This window comes from Chelonus insularis, unplaced genomic scaffold, assembly GCF_013357705.1.
Source record: "Chelonus insularis isolate UGA/USDA-ARS -01 unplaced genomic scaffold, ASM1335770v1 contig_41_pilon, whole genome shotgun sequence".
NCBI lineage: Eukaryota > Metazoa > Arthropoda > Insecta > Hymenoptera > Braconidae > Chelonus > Chelonus insularis.
The window spans coordinates 480,680-507,286 of NW_023276571.1; the positions used below are offsets into that span (position 1 = coordinate 480,680).

Genomic DNA, 26,607 nt, shown 5'->3' on the forward strand with positions numbered 1-26,607 from the left:
ATTTGTCACAGCACCATATACTCTTTTCTTCCCGATTCTATTCGTCTTTTACCCTCATTTCATGCCCTCTTTCTCAAATCACCTTTTTTCACTTTCGAAAAATTTCATGTTTTGCATTTCTAATTATGCTACACTTTTATTCTCTATAGTTTATCAAGTTGGATACACTGAAAAATTGTTGGTCAAAATTTAGCTTCCCCTCATATTGTGAGTAAACTGAGGATATGTCACAGATGGTTACAAAAATTACCCAATTACTCTAGAGTGAGTTCTATTATGATTGAATAAAATAAAAATTATTTCGCATTTTAAGAGTTGGTCATACGATCTAATCAGTCGATTAACTGATCGACCATTCGTATTTATAATTGTTTATTGAAATTTTCCTTAAATGTGAGGACTCTTGAAGGATGATAATGTAATGCTAATGATGTAGCATGTGCTAATAATTTTTACCCCTCAAATTGGGAAACTTTTTACTCCATTCCTGACCTGTCCCCAGTTTAAAATCATGCAATATGATGACAATTTTGGTTCAACATTTTGCTCAGTGTAATCTATTTTGAAATACACTTAATGTTTTATTGAAGACGAAGAAGATGTGTATTTTTTGACACACTGCACGTGCTGTACATTTTTTGTCTGAATAATATATCAACTGCTTTATTTTAATGCATTCAAGTGAATTTAAATTTTCCAAATACATATTATTACGTTAAAGCAGTCATACACAACACTACTACCTAAATAAAATGCTTAAAACCCACATCCTCGATGTGCATAACTTGTTCAGAAAGTTTTAATGTGGGCCACTCTTTCCAAAGTTTTTACTCTTAAATGATTATTTTTAGTCTCTAGCTAATTTAATGATGATGGCTAAATGACTATTTTTGGCTTAACTTCAATTAGGTTACAAAAAAATATATGATGATGATTTATTGAATCAAAATAATTGTTATTATCAGCTAATAATATTTGGACATCACCAAGATATTGATTTAGGAACAGAAAAGTTGCACTTTCTAAACTCATTGGAGTAATTATTTTGACAAGGTCTGCTAATCCGTTAATTTCAATGAATTAATCATTATTAAAATAGGTGGAGGTAGTGTAGTATTTATCTAATAAATTTTCTAAACATGTAATTATAAATTTAATATCCAGAAGTAGCTATTAAAGAGGAAAAATAAGTGAATGACTAATGTTTTTGACGTTAACATTGAGGAAAACATCCAAGTTGTGAACACTTTACGTAGGAAAACTAATTAGCTCCTTAACTAATACACTTAATAGGTACTTTACTTTGATGTCTTTGATGTTTCGCTGATAAAATATTCTACTGTTGCCTTTAAGGGTGTGTAACGCTACTCTCTTTACTTCTAGCCTTCATGCGCCCGGTACTAAGAGGTACCAAATGTAAGAAATACATTTTCTCTTTGCTTATTGGAAACTTGCTCCAACTTAAATATCAAAATCAATGGGAATGTTTTTCAAGCAAGTTTTTATCTTTTAATTCGAGATTCAAAAGAAAGAAAAAAAAATGTAGTCAAGATCTTGAAGGGGAGAACAAGTTTGTCAAGTTTTTCAGAAAACCACCTAATTAAATCGATTCTTCGATAATGAATTCGTGTACTTGAAAAAAGCATTTGGGATTGAGATAGAAAAGTTTGTCAATCGACAGGCGTAGATTCTCTCAGCTTTTAAAATGTTTTACTTATTTTCATCGTCCTTAAGAAGTTGGGTGTATCAGTGGTCATTGAGTCCAATGTCTAGGATCATTGGGAAATTGATCAATTTATTCTGAAGAATTTTTGAGCTTTACAAATAATGATAAAATTTCAGTTAAAATGGAATATTCACTGTTTTGCACTGATTTATTTTTAGAGAGCACAAAATATCATTAATTACAAACTTTAAAGTAAAGCAATAATTAATTAATTAATTATTGTTACCTAAAATGAGGAAGTCAATGCCAACTTAAAGTTTGCTATTAATAATATTTTCTATACTACTGATTCACTAGATAATAGTGGTTATTTATCAGACGTTAAATCCCACCAACTAATTATAAATACTAAGAAAAAAAGAGTTTAAGTGAGGCTAAAAATTTTCGTGTCTGATAATAATATTCATTTCAAGCAATTCATCAAATGTAGATTTTTCATCTATGGGAATATTTATTCATGAGCCAGTCATAAGAGTTGTATGGAGATCAATTTTATAAGTTTTGTTATTTTTATCAATTCTTTTTTTCTGCTAAATCCAAATCATTTATTTTTTATAAATCTGCCAGTTTTTTTTTTATTTATAAATATTTAAATTAAGTTTTCAGTTGATAAAAGTATTTGTATTACTCTGTAGAATATTATTGAATTTAATTTGTATTGTTGAGAAATCTCACACTTGAGTCAAAATGATATTAAATCATATATATGCAATAATTCTACTATATTAATTACAGTTAAAAAATTCAAATACTTTAGATTGAATTAGATTATTTTATAAAAAATTAACTGCAATTTAATTGAAATGAATATTTGATAAAATGATTAATCTATCTATTTATATAAACGTCAATTTACCAAAATTACAAAATCCTATTTCAAAGTTAAGAAGAATTTTGCATTAATTGTTTAGTTGGAACAACTAATGTCATAAACGTCAAAGAATTAGCAATATATAATTAACTAATCAATCGAATTAATATCGACTCATTTATGATATTCTATTTCCTGATTGTATTTCAAAATGTCATCATCAAGTTGATTGATTTTCATTTTTCTAAAATAATCTAAGAGATTTTTTTTTCCATCAGCAGATAGTATTTTTTTTTTTGGTAATGTAGTATAAAAACAAATACATTGCTCTAAATAACAACAATCAAGTGTTTTTTAATAGAGTATTGTGTCAAATTCGGTCGAGAACGATAGACCCACTCACGTACTGAGCATGAACAAACAATTATGGAGAGTCTCTTGGGCTTAGTGCCAATTAGTAAGAACATTTTTAATTTTTTTAGATTAGTGGTATCTTACGAGGATTGATTCAAACTAAATAATATCACCTTTATACCTATAAATTAATTTTATCTTTGTATTCCTGTGCAAAGAAACTACACTTTTTCATCGAAAAAATAACTTTTGTATACAGATACCCAGATAGATACTTAGGATGTTCACGCGATGCAAACATTCAATTCTCACAATATGTTCAAAAAAGATAATACATCATATGTGAAGGAGAAATGGTGTCAAAATGCTTTGATACAAGAAAATAAATTTTTTTTTTCCACAAAAAAAAAGAGATAAGGTGAGAACAATAGGATAAGAAATATTTGTAAAGGGATAAAAATTATGCTATACCAGGAGTAAAATTTTACCTTGCAATGAGGAAACAATAAATAAATTTTTCAGCATAATTAATATCGATATTAATATAAAAATTGTTGAACTTTCATTGTTGAAATAGTTCTGTTCAAAATTGATTCTATATTTATTCATAAATTACTGTCTCTTGTTAGAATGTTGGAAGGAAAATGATAAAATTAATGTTAACTATCATATTAGAAATTAATATTTTTAAGTAAAATTTAATGTGAAAATGATGTCGCGTCACTATTTTTCATGCATAGAATTATGCATGGTCAGGGGTAAAAATACCAAATATTTTTTTTTTAACTATTCAGTGTTTTAATGGCATGATGACTAAATGATAATTAGATGAAAACTTTCTCATAATGATTTATATTTTGGTACAAACTATCATAAAGTAATTATAAATTATTATTTATTTAGGTAATTGTTTATTAAATTTTTATTTTAATTAAAATAATTATAAGATTGTAAGAAAAAAAACTAATTTTCAAAACGATCTTAATGTTCCCAAAATCTTGTCATCTTTTTTCAAAGACACATTTGCAAAGGACATTCTCTCCGATGTATTTCCACGTTCACTTGAGGTGGACACGAATGCAATTTAGTGGCAGCAGTTCACCAAAACACTTGTGTTACACCTCGGTAGTTTCAGGCCTCTGTAACGTTGAACCAAGCATGTAACGAGTTTCCAATAATGGCTCAGCTGTGTCTTCAACATTGTGGCCAACATTCTGTGGTATGGCAATTCTTGGTCAAAGAAAGTCTGCTAACAAATTTAGTCTCTTACCTTGTACCTACTTACCTTTTCGATCATCACAATTATTAGTCAGAATGTATCTTTATTGCATCAATTTTGCATTCAAGGCTTCTACATATTCATCATATTATAGATGTTGGAATTATTTATGATAAAAGGACCTGCCTGATTTTTTATTTTACACTTGAATATATTGAAGCAAAGGAAGTATGGCATTATTACTGGCTTTCATGTCATTGTGATTGATACAATAAAAATTTCTTCAACATTTGTGGTAAGGGTAATGAATTTACCGCATTTCTTTTTGTGTATTGTAGGATAGCATCTCGATACGCACTTTGTAACGTGGAAACTATAAAAGATACAAGAAGTTAATAATCAATCTATTGTTTAATGTATCATGCAATGTTTAAAAGAAACTCACCACCGTAGAGTTGAATAATTCTAACTTGTTTTGTAGTTCCGTACACGTCGACAACTGTATGTATGGGTTTTTCTTTATAAGGAATATCTTTTCCACATGCTCCTTGGTCCTCACCATTAATAATAAAATGCATTTCTGCTAAATCTGTACCAGGTTGTGGTACATACATGACTCCAATACGACTGCCAGTTTCTGTAGGTAATATGTTTTGTTGAATATTCATTAAACAATATTTTGTGTTCACTTTAACAAATAAACCCATTTTGAATCTGATAAACATTTTATATAACAGATGCATTGTTGATGACCTCACCTTTCAGCTTTTGATGATAATATGTTCATTTTTTCATCAGTTATGTTTAGTCATTGCCATTGATTTTTATCGCTCTAATTATTTTGTCAAATTTTTTGACATTTTCTTTTTTATGAGACTATTAAGAGCTGACATTTGAAGAGTTTTTTTTTCAGTTATTGCTCTCATTATTAGTTTCAACTATAAATAATCAAGAACACTAGAGTTAATTTTTTTTTTTAGGAAAAAACATTTGTTTAAATACTCTAATCTGCAGTGGATTTTAGTATATATGAAGATAAAATTGATTTTTTTTGTTCAGTTAGTTGGCCACAAGTATTTTTTTTCAGTTCTCTCCACAATTTCCTCGACTAATAAATATTTGATGAATAAAGTATTCCACAACAAAAAAATATTCAGCCAATATTAGCTTATAACTTCCCAAATGTTTCACTAAATATTCTATTTTATTATCTTTATATTTCATTTTTTAATATTGCTTGCTTCTGTTTATTAATCAAATAACTATAAATTATAATATATTAATTAATATTACATATTAACTTCAGTTATATTGAAAATATTTAAATAATAACAATGTTTAACAATATTTTTACCACAATATTGAATTTTATGTTTCTCAAATTTTATGGGAACGAGATGATTTATTAATTTTTGAAAATGTTATAACAATAGTGTTTTTATTATACATTCTGTTGTAATAAACAAAAATTTATTGATAATTTATTTACATGTAGTTTAAGTGATGATTAAAAAATGATTGAATAATAGTTATAAGAATTTAAAAAATAAATAAAAATGTTTACTTGATAAATTCCTTGAAGCTTTTCATCTTTACTTGAAATAAAATTTCTTATTTTCGAAATATTCATTAGTCGTTGAGACCCTCAAACAAACATTTTATCGATTTACAAAAAAATTCCTTGAGCTTTAATATTTAAAAATATTTAGGGGAGAGTAAGGGTGATGTGGGCATAGCAGATGATTACGACCTCCATTTTATTTTTTTTATTTGTTATTCCTCACAGTTGAATAAAATAAATGCATTATGAGGAGAAAAATGACGGAATATTGAGTAAAAACACTGATGCTAAATTAAATGAATTTTCAGCACTCGGATTCTCTGATCATTTGTTTGTCAGTAATTAAAACCTTTTTTAAACCTTCATTGAAGAAAGTAAAAGCATCATTGATCCCTCTCCTTCCATGATAAAATATTAAAGAATTAATTGAATGAAAAAAAGAAATAATAATTATTCTAAAAATAATATAAACCTTTGATTAAGATAATAATTTACGTAACCGTGCTGGGATCCACCAACCGAAGGAGCCTAGGTTATGGTGGCAATGTGTGCACCCTGTCTGAGTAGTCCTTGAGTTATTGCCTAATCAATAATCTATATGTAGTACTAACGGGATCGTAGAGCGAGCCGGTGTCCGCGTAACCAACCGGGCTACTGGGTAAGCTTGTGCCTGAATAACGCAGCTGGGTATCTCGAGATGCAACGCTTAATTTAACAGCTATCTTCATGATGTATCTATCGTCCTCGACACTTAAATATTCAGCTAAATTTATCCTTCTATCAGTATCACATTTCCTATCAACAAAATAATATTTTTAACCATTACAATCAAGTCACTTTATGTCAAATTATATTCCTATAGTTGGTCTCTCCTAAATAATCCTATTTTGTCAATGAACTCAACTCAATTTCAAACATTTTATTACTCCCTTTATTATTTTCCAATCATGGAATAATTTTAGGTAAATATTTGTCTCTCTGTGTAATCTTTCCGATTTCCGGTTATACTCAAGAATTCAATATTGGCAATTACGTCGAGATAAAGATGTTCTGATATCGGTAACAAATCACATTTTAATGACTATTAATCCAATTCCGTTAAATAATTATTCAATTATTCTTTAAGTTCAGATAAAGGTTTTAATCTATTTTAAGGTCTGTTTTATATTTCAACGGAAATTTAAATCAGTTAAATAAAAGAATATTTGTTGAAAATAATTACAGACAGTTGAATATCTTTATTGGTATACTTGCCTCCATGGATTCGTTTTTACTTCTTCAAATTACCAATATTGTATGACCATTTTCCTGATATTCAGTTTTATCGCAATGATTTATTTGCAATGATTTTTGCTTGACAGCAATATTTTTGATTTTAGTTTATTTTTAATCAATTTTTCTACTTAGTAGTTAAGGTCAGGATTGGTCTTCTTGCTCACTTTCCTACGAGAAATAAGGACTAATCCATTCTCACTCAAAGTTGGGCCAATATATTTAGTCTTATTCCCACGTTGGACAAGAAATAAGCCAAGGATGTTTTTGTTAAGGTTAGATGCAGTATGATTTAAATGTTAATCATATTTTATATTTTAATAATCACATTAAAAAAAAAAGGTGTTATTGATCTCTTGGGCTTCTTCAGATTTTTCCCTGTCTCTAGTGTCTATCAGAATAGGCTTACCATGTCTAGTAATTAAGCCAGCCATATTTAGCTTTTATTAAATCAACTAAATAATGATAAATAGACTAAAAAGCCGGCTCGGAGTCTAATGGATTTCTCAAAAAGAAAATAAATTTGATCCTTTTAGAAATCTTTATTTTGACGTATTAGTTGTAATACTTTCATTGAATTTTTTTTTTTTATTACTCTTTAAACTTTAACAATTATTTTAAAATGTTTGTCAAAATTTCTTTCTCAATTAAATTCTACACAAATACTTTTTTTTTTATATTTATACATAATAAGATTGAGTTTTAATTTTTTAGCTGCTATGATATTTATTTATGATAAACAATTATAGAGATTGAATATTATTAGTCAGATCAAGGCCAAAGATATGACAGATAATGCAGGTCAAATTGGTATTAATAACCATAATCAATGACTACAAACACTATTAAATAATAAAGTAATACATTTATTTCTAAATTATATTGTTTATATTGTGCAAGTTACGTATAAGCTTGAACTATTTTTTATTTAAAAAGAATAACAACAATTAGTTACATGTAAATCACATGTAGAGAAATAATATGACCAATCACTCAAACATCACAATGCCAATTCCAGTGATTACACATTGCTATATCATTTTTTTATTACTCATCATGTTTTTATACATAAAAATCTATAACAAATAATATTATTAATTATTAAAAGATCTTTCATAAGTTGAATAGTAAAAATCATTGAAAAATTTAAAAGTAACTATTAAAATTCATCATCAGGTTTATCATCATCATCAAGCTCTATAAAACATTATAAAAAATCTCTTAGTAATTTAATTTTATTTTTTATCGTAAAATTACTTTACTTAAGAATTATATAATAAATAATAATAATAATAATAATAATAATTAGTACTTACCATTATTAATCGCAGTGTAAAGAATGACATTAATTTAATTTAAATATATTCATCAAGAAAAATAAAATTATTTTCACAGAGATGAAGTAAAAAAAAAATTCTAATGATTAATTAATAAAATATTAATTTATTTATCATTGTTTTTCGGTAAAGTTCACGTAGTGGCTATAAGTACAGTAGATTAAAGAGAAATAGCAACACATTTATATTGATTTTTGTCCTTGGTATAGGTAGACGTCAGGGAATAGCTGAGGGAGTAGACCGCCAATCTTTACAGTTTTACCTCTTTTTTTTTCCTTTTCACTATTCTATGCTTTCTCTAGTTCGTTTTCTGTCTCTTCTCATATCTTTTTCTTTTTCATTTGCTATCTCTGCCCTGTCTTTTTCCCTCGTTTTACTCCTCCTGTCAACGCTCCTCTACCTTCTATACCCTTTCTTCTTCAACATTCATTCAGACTCTTATTCTTCATTTGTGGTGCTACAATCAGAATCTACATTTGTTAAAATTGTTACTTTATCCTGCTTTATAATACATATATAAAAACATCGATCAAATTTATTTTACTATCAAACGCACGGTATTTGAATTTTTATTTAATCTTCTTTCTTTCAGTTGGTTTCTGTTTGTACGCAATATCAGTTAAATAAAAATACAAGTTGATATATTAATCAATAGAATATGTACTAGTTCGTTTGAAGTATTGGCCATTCGTTTTGAATCTATTAAAACATTTAAATGTTCAAACGAATATTAAAGAGACTCAATTCACGATACATCCTCTGCAATTTTAAGTAATTTTATTTTATTACTTTTTTCTTGAAAAAAATACTCACACTAAAAGTAATGATGGACAAATTGTCTTTTCATTACTAACATTGGGAAAAATCTTCATTCAACGGTCATATAATTGGGGTAAAATTTTACCCCATACCAATAATATTTGAAAATAATTTTGAGGTAAATTGTAAAAGTAATTTGAGTAAAGTAGGGTAAAAGTATTTTAGCTTGAATTAAATAAATTTTACCCCTGTGGAAATTTATTTATAATTTACCTCATATAAAAGTAATTCTATCCGTTAAAAATATAAAAAAAATTATCAAAATTGCATGCGATGATTTTTATGCAATTTTTTAAAGTAAATTTCCCTATCTCTGTTATTTTAAATCTATGAAAAAGAAAATTTCCCTTGACAAGGACAAATTGATTGATAAAATTATTACTATAAATCCACAATTGGATCTGCAGAAGTAACAAGTGTTTTCAACCAATTTTTCGGACAAAATAAATTTACTATAAAAGTCATTTGTGTGATTACATGATGATAATAAAATAATGTAATTATTTATTTAATAAACTTTTATCAAAGTTAGTAGCATCGTTCGATGAGAACTTTCATATCATAACAAACAGCATTACCTGGCTTCAAATCGTACCAAGTTACTACATCGATTAAGTTATCTAATGCTCGGCTTTACTAATACCTATACGTGTTTGAGACACCCATCATTAGTGCAGTGGATAAACCTCTTGTTTCACTTTATAGATATTAACTCTCAGTAGGTCCTAAAAGCTTAAAATATTCTGTATTTATTATCATTTATTGATTCCTCTTCAATATTCTCCAACATTCTGATTATTATCCTAAACAGGAATTCTTATGCAAAATAATCATAGGAATGTTTTTAAACAGTCAAGATGATTTAAAGTAGACAAAAAATGTTAATACAAACCACAAATACATCGTGGCATCAGTGAGGATTTAATGTTGAACGATACAGAGCTAGACTAAACTGATGGAATGCCAAAAGTTTTTTGTAATTAAATTTTTCCAGGGATGAGAATATAGTCTGGAGTGGTGGAAGGGTTTGGATGAAAAGGGGTAAGAGGTAAAACGGAAGGAGAGGCTGAAGTTACGTGAACCTACACCAACCACTATCCCAACTCTCTGCAACCGCGGCTATCGGGCTTCAATATTTTTAACTATCCATTCGTCCCTCTTCGCCATTTCCCGATCTTTTCCCTCCATTATTCCAGTCTCCCTCTTCTTCATCGGCTTCATTCCTCGTTTCCGCAGGGCATTTCGTCGCGTTGCCGCTTTTTTCCTCACCAATTCGAGAGCTTCCAAAGCAATCGAAAATGAAACTATCGCAAGGCGAATGTTTTTTTTTCTTCTTTTTATTTATTATTATTATTATCTCACTTTGCCCTCTCTCAATTGCTATTAATTCTTTTTCCACCGCAACAACTTTTATTGATTTCCATATCAAACTTAAATGTTATTAACTAAAATACGGTTTTCATCAAATATTTACCACTGAAATTTTAAGTTGGTTGTATAGACGGTCAGTCGACAAAACAAAAATCGATAATGTCGTGAGAGTGACATGTAATGTAAGCGACAGGATATCCACAATATTGAACCTTTTTTTCCAGAAAAGGGGTTGCATTTAGAGATGGCTAGTTCTTGCATCTTCATGCTTCGTTGATACTTGTAACAAAATAAAAATCAACGTTAACCATAAACCCTCTTTTCTCTACGTTCCAACCAGCAATAACTCAATTTTCGGCCAAAGGTGATCACACTCCAATAGTACTTTCAACCCCCTTGCAACTCTTTCCTCCATTTACGGCTCGCCGCTCCATCACAAAGGGAGTATTTTTACAAGGGTACGATGGCTAAGCACGTTAAAAATGTACTCTGATAGTCTTGCTATATGCAGCATTATATTTAGCACAAAAACGTCACTATATAACAAAAATATCGAACCACTAAAAAATTCTTCTCATTCCTTGTGGTTTCTCATTTTTAGTTTCAAGCACGAAACTCTAATAAAGAATAAAAAAAATTTATGTTAAAATGCTAAAAGATGAATCCAGTACTGGCTTCCGATAAATGAAAAATGTGTAATTTTTATTAATCGCACCTTTATTAATTTCCACGTTGTGGCGTTCCGAAGGGTGAAGACGCGGAATTGGAATGTGCGCTGTTGCACTAGACATCCTTCTCCCTCCCTCCCTCTCTCTCTCTCTCTCTCTTGTTCTCCTAGATCTATATATATATATATATATATATATATGTATATACATATGCAGTAATATTCTCTCGATGCTTTTATGTAGATGGTTTATGTATATATGTATACATAGATAGTATACATGACTACATTAGCTATATACGTATGTAATACACATATGGTAAAGGGTTGTACATACCTCGATCTGGATGCAGTCTCACCGAACGTACACGTGCTATTCCCCTTCGTATCGTCTTTACTCTCTATACGTCTTCAACGTTGGTACAGGTGTATTTTACCCTATCGTGTCTAGAAGCACATTTTTATTTTTAAATTTAATGGAAAATAATACACATTTTAATAAATTCGTTAGAATTACAGTAAATCATTTAAATGTATTTTTAGTGAGTCGTTTGATATACTGTATTTCTTCTGAAAATAAATCAGTGAAAGTCAATAATTGCTGATTACTTGCAGAAACTAGGGTAAATGGAGACACTTCAAAGAATATCTCATTCTTTCAATAATGGAGTTTTATTGACCTTAACTGGAAAGAAATAACTCTAATTTATAGAATTAAAAATTTCCGGAATAATTATATGCTTAATTACTTTTGGAATAATTGTTTGTTATTTTTGTGGTGCACAGCACTTCAGCAGCCATGATACACTCAATAAACGGTTGGAACCAGACTGCGATATTCTATTTCAAATTAAAATCTATTATATAGAGGAAAATAATTATTCATAAATTTTCTGTTACATTTAATTGTTTTTTTTTTTTAGTGTTGGTTTATTTGAATTTGCCCTTAATATCATGCCGGGTAATAATAAGCTTTCATAAGATTTTAGTTCATTTAATAAAATAATTATATCAATGATTTAATATTAAATCATAGTATTGATCTTTAATTAATTATCAGCAAAAATGATTAATTGGCACCAAAATTGTTTTAAGTTTTACAATTATTTGAATGCATTATTATTCGTGGCATATTTCAAATAATTGCAGTTTTTTTCTATTAATTAATTTTTCTAGGATAAAATATACAACTTAAAGTCAATTGCTTTAATTGTTTATAAATTATATATTAACTGAAATGTTTCAAGAATCTATTATTTATCGCTTTGCAAAGGTACCGAATTTTTGTTTTTACTTTTTAATCATTTCTCCACTCAGGATTGAAAAATTTTCTCAAAATAATCATTAATTAATGATTTAATTCACTTTCTCGTGAAAACTGCAATAAAATAAGCTTTTTATTCTAAACAAAAAAACGAAGTTAATTAAGATAGAAATTATAATTAAATTAATCCAATGACTTATAAATATATTTTTCATGATATTTTATTGTCTCAGTTCTTTATAAGAATTTTTTTTCATTTAATTATAATACAATAAGGGTGTAATTTAATTTGACCTATATATCAGTAATAAAATACTAATCAAGCCTATTCCGATTATTGACCAAGTTATTATGAAAAATGAAATATTTAGAATACTTAAAGTATAATTTGAAAAAGTTTAGAGCCCAATTTCAAAATGAAAATTAAATAATTCAGGGACAGATGGTAATTTTTTTTTATCAATTACTTTTATTATGATATATAGATAAATCATTTCATACAATTTATCCATAATGGACGAAAAATTTGTTGAGGTAACTGGTAGAGTAAATGAAGAAAAGTGGAGAGAGGGATTCTTGATATTCTATAGATGCAAAACCACCCCTACCATCATTACCACTACGAAGAAACGACTTTACGCGCATTCGACGCTCATTTTACGGCACACTAACGTTCAAGAGGTGTGGCATTTTTATTCGCATAATTAGATATCCATCAATCGCCAGAACTGCCATCTCATGCCGCAAAAATCATAAATTATCGTGGTATTTTCTCTTCGTCAGACTGGTTCAAAAAAAAAAAAGAAAGCTATTTTATCGAAAAAAAAAAAAAAATGTAAAAAATAAAATAAGAGTGCATTAGTCAGAATCTAAAGTACGACAAAAAATAGCAATGATTTGGGATAAATCGGTACTCTTCTAATATGTATACCAGGTTTTTTTCCTCGTATGCACATATAGAAAACATCGAGAGGATTAGCTCGGGATCTTCCATATAAAATATTCACCGTCAGAGGGCCGGATATTCCGACTAGACTCACTCGACAGGCGTGTAGGAGGAACTGGCTGTGAGAGTGAACGTTCGGTCCGCTTATTCGACGTATACCCTGAACATGCTAGCGTCCATCGGGATGGGAAGGTATTGTGTTTATATGCATATCGAGCCTCTGAGTCTCTTGTGCTTCGACTCCGCATTTTCCAATATTCGAACTTTCTCTCCCTCTCAATATCTCTCGGTCTCGCTCTTTCAGTCGAAAACTCTGTCCTCCTCGGACTCTCTGCAGCTCACCGTTATATTTGGACAAAATTGAACGAACGAAAGAGGCTAGGGCTGTATCTAAATGCCGCCTCTCAAACATTTATTATAAGCTTTAGCTGGGTGAGGCATTATTTTTCGGAATATCCGAGTGCATCTCATTCTATCGTTCTCTCGATACTTCTATTCTTTTTTCGTGCTTAAAAATCCTAGGAAAATGGGAATCACTGGCAGTCGATACCGTCGACGGATATGAGAGGAGAGATGGCTTTTCATATCGGATAAATTAGACTGAAGGGATTTCCAAATAAAAAATGAACAGCAAGAAATAAAATGAATAAAGGTTCGATACGTAACTAATACTTCCCTTACTATATCTAGACCAATAAATGTAGCAGGCAGTTTAACGAACCATCCAACTCAACATTATTCTCTAGTTTTCTATATTCAAGTGATAACGTAGTCGCCAATGTTGAGTTGAGCTTTTAATTTCTGATCAAAGGATCATAACTATCAAACCCACACTTCCTTCATTTCTTTTTCATTTCCGTTTTATACTTTCTAAAACAATTCTCGTTTTAATTCGTTGCTAATCCTAAATCAGTTATTTCGTTACTAACATCCTAGTGTGTGTTACTAAATCACCTACAAGTACTTGGGAAAAGTACTATTATACAACTACTCCAAATTATTTCAAGTTGTATACTTTTCGAATTTCGGTTAGAACCTCTTTAAAGTCCAAATAATACCTGTGTTCGTATTTTGTAGGTTTTACGGTGATTTACTCTGATCAGAGGATCAGAATTTTTATTTAAACACTAACTTGTAAGTTGCATTTTCGCCTCTTATAAATATATAAATAAATTTTATCTATCTCATGATTGACATTCCTGCCATGTTGAATCATTATTTCTTTTGTAACAGAAAATAAAAAATATTTATCAATAAGGATCGAAAAGAAATGTTAATGATTTAAATGACACCTGATAAAATTATTCAGTGCAGAGCCATAATTTTATTCACACTAATTTATTTACATCTAACATTCAAATAATGATCTATTTTATATTTTTTTATTGATGTTTGATTATACAGAAAAGCAACGTCATCGTTGTGGCGTTGCTTTTTATCACCTAATTGACTTCTTTTCAGCATACTTTCATAAAAATCATCGAGCACCTCTATGTGACATTTCATTATCATTACATGAATTTCAATTGATACGTAATTAATGGATACATTGACTTCTATGTGTTCGAGAAATCGATAATCATCACAGCTACATATTATTGGTTTTATTGCCTAAGAAGCAAATTTCGTTTTCTTTTGGAAATATTAATCTCAGTGATTACAAATACGAGATATCAATTTTGCTGCATCAATTTCAACTCTAAAGATACATATGGTCAAAGATTATTCGGAAAAAAAGTAATGTAAACAAAAAAATTTTTAATTTTAATATCGAAATGCTTTGATCGAATTTTCAACCATATTTTATTTTTATTAATGTTTTAATGCAAATAATGGATTCTAGAAATAAAAGTAAAATATTTTTTACTAGTCTTTGCTGTAATAGTTTATACAGACATCTATAATGTACTTCCTTCAGTGCTACATCAATTGACGAAGTAAACTCTGTAATATCAATTTACTTATTAAAACAAAGAGTTAATATTTCAATGAAGTAAATGTAAATGTCACATAAGTGCTCGATATAACATAAAAAAATAAATAGGAAGATAATTTTTAAAAATAAAAAATATTCATCGTCATCAAGAAATCACTGATGAATTGAATCAATGACTGCAAGACTGATCTCACCAAGTTGCCACAATAAAATGTATAACTTGGTGTATAAAATGCATCATTTCGTGCAGAAATTCAGAGCATAAAACATGAAATAAATAATAATTATTCAAATACCACATTCTTTGTAAAAATAATCCAAAGAGAGAGATTTGAAATTCGTGATTTTTTATCGTCTATAAAATAATAATAATATTAATAATAAAAATATCCGTTTCGAATTTAGAGTGGACTCTATTCTCGTAGTGGGGAAGAACCGGTAAGAGCAAAGATGTGGAAGAAAAAAGAATTTATTTTTAGTGAGGGATAAAATGCTCTAATTTTCATATCTTAATGTATAAATATGTAGGTGAAATTATTTCAGGATGGGAGGTTAAAGGAGATGGAAAAAACCTGTAAGAAGAAATAATAATAAAAGAAATGATTGAAACAAAAGGCCTGATGAATGAAAATAAATAAATAAATATCGATAAATATTCCCCTGAAGGTTCTGGGTTTGTTGAATCTTCCAATATGTTTTGCATTGCAGACTGCCAGATGCGCAATGTTAACGTGAGATCAGTCAACTCTAAAAGAAGGAAAACACCCTCCTCTTCCTGCTTGTGAGTCTCTCAGTTTCGGTGTTCGTACAATAATCCACTTGTACTACCAATTTTTTATCATTCAATTTTTTCTATAGTAATTCAAACAATTGTTTCATCAAACATATACATATATATTTTACATAATTATTATCTAAATTATTTCAACGTCTCTTTTTATTTAACAATTTAATTCAATATATTTCATTGTATAATTCATGTTTTTTATATATTGTATTGATTATATTTATCAAAATACCACGCATATTTATGTGTATATTCAGTGTTGGTTTGGAATTAAATTAGATCTGAATGAGGGTTCATTCAAAGCAGAATTCTGAATAGAACTGAAGAAATTATAAACAAATATGGTTGGAAGGGAATCTATTTTTCTTTAGGATAAATCGGGAGAAAACGATAAAAAGTATATGAATACCATTAATAAAGATTAAAACCGATTAGATTTGAGTCGTAATTTTGCACTTTCCACCATTTTCGACCACATTTTTTTGCTCAACTCCGATTCTACTTCAAATAAATCCAAAAAATTCCCTACAGATTAATGTGAATTCATTACTTTCGAAATTCTTATTTAATTCATTTTATTATTTCAAACATATTGTAATAATTATAGTTAAAATTTACCCTAAGGGTATTTTGGATTAAAAATTAACCCACTATTGATAGACTATGAAATTTAGAAATGTAAAATCGAGCTTTAAAAAAAAAAATAATAAGTAAACATTTATCTCTTATTTATTAAATAACAATAAAACATTTTGAAACTTTTTCACAGTAATTTTTAATTTTAATCAACGGGGTAAAAATTTACCGCTAATTGTTTTTTGCCGATTTATTTAGAAAAGGATAATGTTCAGAGATAGAAATAAAATTTCGTAATCTCTATTTGGATCTAATCTTTTTTTTTTTTTTTAACAAAAGAAAAACCACACATATTGGTATACACATAAAATGGCATCAACATTTGCGTTTTAGTTGAACTCTTAATTAATATTATAATGGTTTGATTAACTTACTGATGGATGGATCGATCTAACGACATTACCACACAAATATAATATTATCTACTATCTACATTGTATGAGTACATTATGTTCATTGATTCTTTGTGACTGGTAATATAAAAAATCCCGATGCGCAGCTTTCTTGCTGAATTTCCTATGCAGTTCGTGGCTTCCCCCTTCGCTCACTCCGTTTTCCTTATTTCATCTGATATTTTTTTTTTTTTTCTGTAATGGATTATTCAACATCTCTTAATTTTCTCGCCGATTCAGGTCTCCATGAATCAACTATTCTTTTCTTTATTACATCACCTTTGTTAATTAAGTTATCCGTCATATTTACTATTGAAATTCCCAGCAGTCTCCAATAAATCGGTATCTTTAACTGCCCTAAATTAGTTTCATCCATTTGTAATATTATTTTGTCTAGCAGTTTATTGAGCTTTACAGAGACCTGAAAATCGGCAAACGCTGCTTATTTGATTTCAAAAGAAATTTAATAATTGATTCGAGTTGTCATATTTTATGATGAAATAAAATTAAATATTGTCATGATTTAATTTATTATACAATTTTTAGTAACTTGTGGTTTATTGTTTTAATGCAATAACAGACGTACGCTGTTTTGTATCAAAACATTGACTCTTTTTAAAATTCATTATCATAAGAGATCAGATTGTGTCATGACTTTAGGCCTAGGTTTTGACACATCTTCTCTCATGGCAATTTATTTAATCATCAGCTACCTCATTGGCAATACATAAACTCTTTCAGAGTAATCAATAAATTCAATCATGACATATAATTTCTTTTAAAAGGGTAAACAAACATGAAAATGGATTAATTTCCAATTTTCAAATGAATTTTTTTTACTGATCAATAAAAATTGATTTCATTTTCGTAATGGAAGGAAATGGTCTATTTTTCTAGAATTGGTTACCCTAGTGATAGTAATAACGATTGTTGGAGAAAAAAAATAATCAAATCGGCAGCGAAAAAATAATCCTGTTGCACGTTCATTGTAATTACCCTTTGTATATGGCTCGTATGAAAAATTAGCCTAATTTACTCGCATAAATAATCAAGTATTTTGCTGCTGCTTATCTTTAATATTTGAGCATTTAGATTCAAAACAACGAATTTTGAAAATTAATCGATTCAATAAAAACAAAAAAAAATAAAAATCATTTAAATTCTATAGTAAATATTAAAAATGATTCATTATACGGAGGCATTTTATTGAGAAGTTTAGCTTTCAATAATTATAAAAATAATTATCTAAATTTGAATCAATTTATTTCATTCGTAATCGTGATTAGTGATATTTTGATAAATTAAATAGAATTAGATAAAAAATTGATACTGAGAAGAAAATTTTTTTTTTGTTTTAGTTATTGTTAATGTTAAGCTCACTCCGGTCCGTCTGAAACTACAATTCATAGACATTCACTCTAAATTCGAAACCACTGGCAATTAGACATTATTGGTAGCACACTAGAGTCCATAGTATATACTGTGAAATTTATTTGAGAAATCACGAAATAATTCGACAGAATTCCTTTTAGAAGTTTCATCTTTCATTAAATCACAAAAAAAGCTCCATAAAATAGAAAAGAAAAAATAATTGGTTTCTATTAAAAGTTTAAAAAATATTTTTAAAATGATAGAAATAATAAATGTAAATATAATCAATATTTTTTTAAACTCAAACTTTTGCTTTCAAAAATCAATTTTTCGTTATGAGTAATTATTGGTGACCCAGTTATTGACGGAAAAGAAGCTACTTACGATTTCAAACGGATATGATTTTTAGTGTAGAGTAATGGCTTATTTTTGTTTACTACTTACTAAAGTAGTACATATCAACAGAATAGACTTGGTATGAATAAAACAACTTTAGGACAAACTTTTGCATTTTTTAATTATCCAGAAATTGGAAATTGGAGCAATGAAAGGTCATATAGAAATTAAAAATCACAACTCATTTAAGCAGTTAAACATTCAAAATATTTCGGTGATTTTTCAAATAAATTAGTCAGTATTTTAAATAATTCATTATAAAGTTGAATACGAAAAAAAAAAAAAAAATTAGGGTACAAATTTACCTTAAAATTATAGCAAGTTGAAAAATAATCGTATGTGAAATTGACAATAATTCAATTGAGGTAAAAATGTGGTAATGATAAGTCATAATTGTAATAATAATGGCTTATCTACTTGGAGTAATTTTTTTTTTTTTATTCATTTACAATTGGTGCTTCAGTCTGTTTGTTCGGGGAATAGTTTAAATAGTTATTTAAATTTTTTCATGTTAATCAGTTGTAGGGACGATAAATAGGAAAATTGACACGAGTTTGGGATAATTTAAACGATCCAGTGTGTAATTAGAAAGTTTGATCCTTGGTCTCAGCAGTGGATTTTTTTTGTACAAATCATGAAATTATCTAAATCTGAATTAGTTATCTTTACTTACTCTAATTAAAGTCATTTTTACCTCAACTGAAATATTTTTTACCACACCTACGATTATTTTTCAATCTTCTTGTAGTTTATGGGTAAAATTTAATTCAAATATATTTTGATTTATAAAAAAGTAAAATTGGATTAAAAATAGAGCCGATAAGTGAAGAATAAGAAAATAGATGACGAGCTGATCATCTAGGCAAGGGCTAAAAATTTGCTTCTGTCTGTCTTTTTTTACCATTTGTATTTTGAAGCACGATTTATTTATCACTTTGAGCTACCACTAGATGGACATTCAAAGGGGTCAGCGTACTAGCCCGAACGGTGCGATTAACCCTGGAGAAGCCACATAAAATCTCCCTCTCTTATATTTAACACTCACTTCAAGGACTTCACTTCCGGTATTAAAAACATCCGGACAATATTTTCTCCAGAGTCGATCGTTGTACGGGATTTCGTCGAAATGAACAAAAAGTAAACGCGATATAACAGACAGACAGTGAAGACAAAGAAAAATGTCGATGTATTTCATACGATCTCTTGCGTTCTTAGTTTTCCTTTTTCGCGCCTCTTCGAGGCAGTCGACTGAAAATTCGTACGGGTCGTTCGCTCTGTATAAGCACTGGCGCTGGTTTCAAACAGGAGAGGGAAAGAGACACCGTGTACCTTTGGCTCACTACCTTTATCAAGAGCAACTTGATTTTGTATCGTCACTCATGTTCTCTTTCCCTTTATCTCTTGCTTTCATATACACGCTTTTTCTCTCTTTCTTTCTCTTTCTCTCCCTCTTCCCCTTTTACTCTCTCTCTCTCCCTCTCTCTCTTTAACTGTTACCTCTCGTGGAAACTCGCCACGTCGACCCACATTCGATTCGCCATCGGCTCTCGAAAATCAATAGCGAACTAAGAATAAATTCCGTGTCGTCGTGTAAAGCAGCTCCTTTATACTTACACCAAGAAAATCACATCTCCATTTTGAAAAAAATCTTCCATTTATTCTAACATTTTTCTTAAATAATATTAAGCATTGGTGCAAAGTAATTAAGGTGACAAAATAGTTATTTGATCAGCAAAAAATTATCTTTGAATGAAAAATATTGTATTAAATATTTTAATAATATATATTTAATTATTCAAATAACTTAATATAAAAATTTGTTTATTTATTAAGAACTAAAAAAAGCAAGCAGTGAAATTTCAATTATTTATTTAAAATTTTTTATCCAAAATAGTATAAATGATTGATTGATAGAATAATTGATAGTTTTTAGTAAATACTTGTTTTAAATTAATTCCAAAAGACAATGAAGAATTATTTTTAACCATTACTACACTGATAGAATTGTTGATAACAGTTAACAAACGATAATCTATTTGAAGCAAACTTCTTTGTATAAAATTAAAATTTTAGACCAAAATATTTCAATTTAACTCAAAATAATATAAAATAATAATAATTTATGTTTTGACTAATTCATACAATGATACTAAAGCAAATCACATCATACATTAATTAATAAAACTTAAACATAATTTCAAACTTTAAATTTATAAATACATTAGATAAATAAAGTTAAATAAAAAAATAGACAAGTAATTAACTTAGTTGTCATAAAATACACATGACATTATTGTACAGAAATGAGCATCAATGAATGTTAATTAAAAAAAGTTTTGTTAACTATCAATCAATAAACATTTGTATTAATAAAAAGTATTAAACATTCGAATTTTTAAAAACGATATATCGATTACTCGAAAATAGATCCCTTTATCAGTGTAAGACTGCGTTGAAAAGTGATATACATGTCTGACCATTTTAAAACTATACTACTAGAAAGTAGTCTAAAAGTATCCACCAAAAATTGTTTTATTATTCCATGATTTACTCATTGAATTTTATCAGTCAATTATTGAAGCTAATTGATTGAAGTTTTTATATAAAAGAGAAAAAAAGAAAATGCTGATCAAGTAATTAATAGAAATTAATATGCATAAAATAAGACTCAAACAATCGTGTATTCAAGATCGATCTCATCCTTGTATGTCGATCGCCATCCAAAATTCAAATAAACCAATAGAATTTTATTTTTAAACTATTTTATTTGTGATGCTGTTATTAAATTGTTAAAAAAAAAAAGAATGAATAAAATCTGAAATACATCGACGAGCAAACCATCAACAGTGCCGTTGTCTGGATGAATCATGAAAAAAAGAACTAAATTTATTTCCTAAAAATGAAAATTGGCATCAATCGGTTGAGAGATTGGAAGCACAAAGAGGGGGGGGGAAGGGGAAAAAGCATAATATGACGTTTTTTTCTCAATAAAACGCCACCGGGCTAAACAGTAGATGCATGATCACAAACCCATAACTGATGCATCTAAAAATTAAAAATGAAATGGTCCTGTAATACGTGAAGATGTTACAGGATTTGTTATTTAAAGCCATTTAATGAAATGCGCTCATTAATTATAATCGTGAGCATCTTGCTAAAAATAAAACATTATTCCTAGCAAACATCTTTACCCGCCTATTTTTATTATTAATTAATATTAATATTATATAATAGTCATTAAAATAAGTTTACAAACATGGCCATAATGCAGGTAGAGTTGTCCCGTTAGACCAACCTTACCTCTTAGATTGAACCTGTATTAATATAAGCATGATAACACTTACAATATCTATTTATCACAAAAAATAATATTACATTATTTATATACACTCATTCACACACATACATACATACACACCCACACGCACAAATTTTCTATACTTGTAGCGATAATAATTATTCGTAAGTTTAATGAGATATTTTATAAGTTGATTAACTAGAGTCTATTTATAAATAAATTAAAAGTGAAAATTTGATAATAATCAGTTTCACAAGTAACTTGCAGAAAATCCCGAAATGTAGAGTTGGAGATATATTTTCTCGCTTTGTGTTATTTTACCATTTTGTCATTAAACTCACGTATTTGAGAAAATTACACTAGTATTTTTCTGGAAAAAAGAAAAGTCATATATAAAGCCGTATGATCATAATATTGAAAAATGTGACGCTCTTCTCATACATACTTGTTTCAACAACAAACCGAGCGTGCAATTGTTTTCAACTTATTCTAAACAGTACAGCGATACTACGACCTCGACATCCTTTCTCTATACTCTTGTACTTAATTTGAAATTTTCCAGAAAATATCATTTTGATGAATGCTCGATTTTTGGTTTATTTCGTGACATTTCCCCTACCAGTAATATCATTTTTCTTATATTTATTCGAAACGAGAAAAAGATTTCTTTTTAAATAATAATTGAATATTAAGTTAATAATTTACATAGATGAATAAAATGTTAAAGATAAAAGTTTAATTAACGTTAAAATGTGATTAAAATATCTCGAGAGTCAACAGATTTTCAATAAAAAAAATTCGACAGAATATTAGGGAATCTCAAGTTTAAATGAATAAATCCATTTGATCTTTGTGGTGGTTATCTTTGTCATGGCTGCCAATTCTTCCCGAGTGAATCTGTTTTCATATAAGCCTTGAATGACTTACGTTACCATTTACATTTTTCTATTTTCTTTTGAAAAATTTATCCCATTCTAAAAACTCGACTGAGCCGAAATCCATTACTTAAAAAACCTTTATAGTCACTATAATCGTCGTACTATACGAATCAACGTGACAGTCAATTTACGAGAAGTAGATTCAGTTAAACATCAAACGAGACGTATTAATGGGATTTTCTGGATGAAAATTTCAATAGAAATTGGAAATATAAATTGCCAATTAAATTCATTCGATACGTTAATTGATGACGAAAAGCATTTCAAAATAGCACAGATAAAAACACAACACACATACATTTATCAGACCACAACAATAAGACAACGACAACACCATACAAACAACAAACTCCCTGCAAATACAATCAAAGAAATACAGCTAAACTCTGAAACAAGTCCTTAGTAAATTGTTAATGACTGTAGTTTCGAGTTGGCAATTCATTTATGCAACCCCATTTTTTATACTGACTGTAAATGTTATGTTCTTAATGTGTATTTGTATTTATATGCCAAACTGCCCGATTAAATTCATTTTAATACATCTCGCAATATTCATTTATCAAAATTACTTACATTCTTTTTTCTGTTTTCAGCTGCGCAGATTCCACAACGAGGAAGTAAGTATTATTAATATTATCATACAAATTTACTATTTTTATGTCAATTTAATTAGTATTATTCTAAATAAATAAATAAATATATACATATCTAAACATTAAACACATTTATTTATGTTTACTGCAACACAGTAGAGTACTTTGTTTTTTATACAATTAAATTGGCATAAAAAGATTCAAAGTGTATAATATAATATAATATAATATAATATAATATATTTGTTTACAAATTAGAAATTATTTTAACGAATATTTTTAAAGTAAAAATGAATCAAAAAAAAAATTTATACTCTTATGATCGCTTTTGATGTTTAATTTATTTGAAAGTATGTAATTAATTTATCTTTATTAACTTATTTATTGATAATTTTTTTAGCATGCAAGAGGAAAGACGAGATGTCGAGTCAGGCAGAACACCAACAGCCCGCTCCCAAGAAACCACGGTTGGTTTTCACCGACCTTCAGCGCCGTACTCTACAGGCTATTTTTAAAGTAAATAATCATTCTTTAACGATTAATTTTTTTGTTTTTCGTCATACGTAGAGATAAAAGTAATGAATGGTAGCTTTCATAATACCAATTACAGTTACATTGACAGCTCAAACAAATCGAAACTGTCAATAGAAAACATTTGTACTTGCGCAAATCTCCAAATTCGTATTCACCTGTTGCACGCACTCCTAAACAATACTCAAGTAGATTATCCATGTGGATGTGATGAAATCAATTACATAAATTTCTTTTATTGACATTTTTAAAATAAATTCAAAAATGTCGAGAAGTTGGTTTTGTTTATAAACTCATTCAAGTCGACTCAGTTTATTCTTCAAAATGTCCATTAAATATATTTTAGGAATAATTCCATCTTTTTTTATTACTTTAAGAATAAATAACTTTATAATATTGCTATAAAAAAAATGATTAAATTGATTGAAAGAATAGTTTTTTAGTTGTAAATTTTTTTCAAGTCGAATATCAAAGAATAGATGAAAATGTTGAATAATAAAACAGTACGAAGATGGACATAATATGGATTCACACCCATCACAATTTTGAATATATACATCGGTGATTGTGGTTTGATATTTTAAATAGAAAATATAAATATTAAAACCGTATAGTGTTCAGTTTACTCTTATTTTTTGCCGTATTGTAATTCCAACATTATTTTTAGTTACATAAAGAGAGAAAATATTTTTTATCCTGAATGTTTTTTTTACTTAAAAAATTGATGGGAAAAAAATAATAGAACAAAGCTCTCGATAGGTGAATTGAGTACGTCGAGCACAAGTCCAAGTATCGATCGGTCGTTGAATAATTTCGCGAGTAGCTTTTACCTACACCCAACATTTCAGCTGGCAATTGTACGTCTGCATTGTTCCGAATGTCCTCCCTCTTCAGCTATAACGACAGCATCTACATGTGTATTTATATTTTCAGGAGACCAAGAGGCCGTCGAAGGAAATGCAAGTGACAATCGCTCGGCAGTTAGGTTTAGAACCTACGACAGTTGGTAATTTCTTTATGAACGCAAGACGTCGATCCATGGATAAATGGAAAGACGAAGATCCGAAAAACCCGAGTGTAGATGAGGGTCAGTTATCACCGAACCTCGGATTAGGTTCACGTCAAGGGACTGATGTTTTGTGACACACGTCCGACCACGAGGAATATGACGACGAGTCACCTGAAGAGAATCTTCCATTCTCTTAAATTATTTCGTTGAATCCAATACTGAACCGGCATATGTTCATGCTAGTTGATGAAAAACACGCAATCTATTATTGATTGGTTGAAGCTTCTTATTTATTTCTAATCATTTGGATGAAAATATTTATATCATTTTTTATCTATTCTTCTAACTATTTTATATTTATATATAACACATTTTAATATCTCATACGTACTATTTTTTTTTTTTAAATATCACACAGTTTGAAATAAATTACTTTAGTGTATTCAATGTCATTAACAATATATTCTTTATAATTTGTTCATGGCATTGGTAATTTTTCCACCATCACTTGGTTTTTCTTAACTATAAAAATCAACTTTACCTTTTTTATTAAATTATTTATTTAATACTCATTAAAACTGTATATATAATTATTTATTATTACTATTATTGTCCGTATGTACTTAAGTTATGCTTCAAATCAACTGAATGTGATATATACAATGAAAAAATTCAATTCAATGATGATTAATTTTATTATAATTAAAAAAAAAAAATTAATTATTATAAATAGTTGAAAACTGTATTATTTTATTATGTTTTACAGTCAAATTTGTAAAGTATTATTTTTATTGTGAAGAAAAATAATAATTTTCAACCAAACAAGAATATTCTTCATAAATATTGAAACGAGAATATTCCCTCGAACAAGTATATACTTATATTATAAGTCTACGTCAACTGGCTGACATAACCGGTATTGCTACTACTTACTACGTGTTTTGTTACGTTAATGTTTTAGATTTGTTTTATTAATATTTTTTTTTTTAATTTCCATTATAAATATAAGTTGCCATATTAATCTAATATATAAATTATGTTATTTTAATTGTATTTATTTATTATTATTATAAATAATTACATTTGTAACTTGTCAGTAGTTTTAAATTGTAGTTCAGTCTAGTCTAAGACACGTGTCTCTAGTCGCTACATTTAATATTATTTAATCGATAAAATTGTTGCAATTTTCCAATCCACCAGAAAATTCTATAAATAAAAAAAAAAAAACAACTCTATGAATAAAAATAAAGTTTTATTAATGTGGATTGGAAAATAAGTTGTTGTTTTTAATAACTTGTGTTATAACTTAATAATTATTTTCTTTTTTTTTTTTGTCTTATATTAGAAATAATTGATAGAATTTTTTAAATATT

The 26,607-nt window shown here is 28.2% G+C and overlaps 1 protein-coding gene across 4 annotated transcripts in view; it reads left to right on the forward strand.

Moving 5' to 3' along the window:
* The window catches only part of LOC118069619 (homeobox protein onecut-like), a 35,589-nt gene extending 9,861 nt beyond the window's left edge, over positions 1–25,728 (forward strand). For 2 of the 4 annotated variants that reach the window (XM_035087853.1, XM_035087854.1), the window contains 4 exons: positions 15,992–16,064; positions 23,695–23,718; positions 24,095–24,210; positions 25,159–25,283. In XM_035087853.1, coding sequence (XP_034943744.1) covers positions 15,992–16,064; positions 23,695–23,718; positions 24,095–24,209 — 212 coding nt within the window. In that variant the 3' untranslated portion in view covers position 24,210; positions 25,159–25,283. Of the gene's footprint in view, positions 1–15,991; positions 16,065–23,694; positions 23,719–24,094; positions 24,211–25,158 lie in introns of all 4 variants that reach the window. The other 2 variants (XM_035087851.1, XM_035087852.1) reach the window with 1 other exon arrangement.
* The last annotated feature ends 879 nt before the right edge of the window (positions 25,729–26,607 follow it).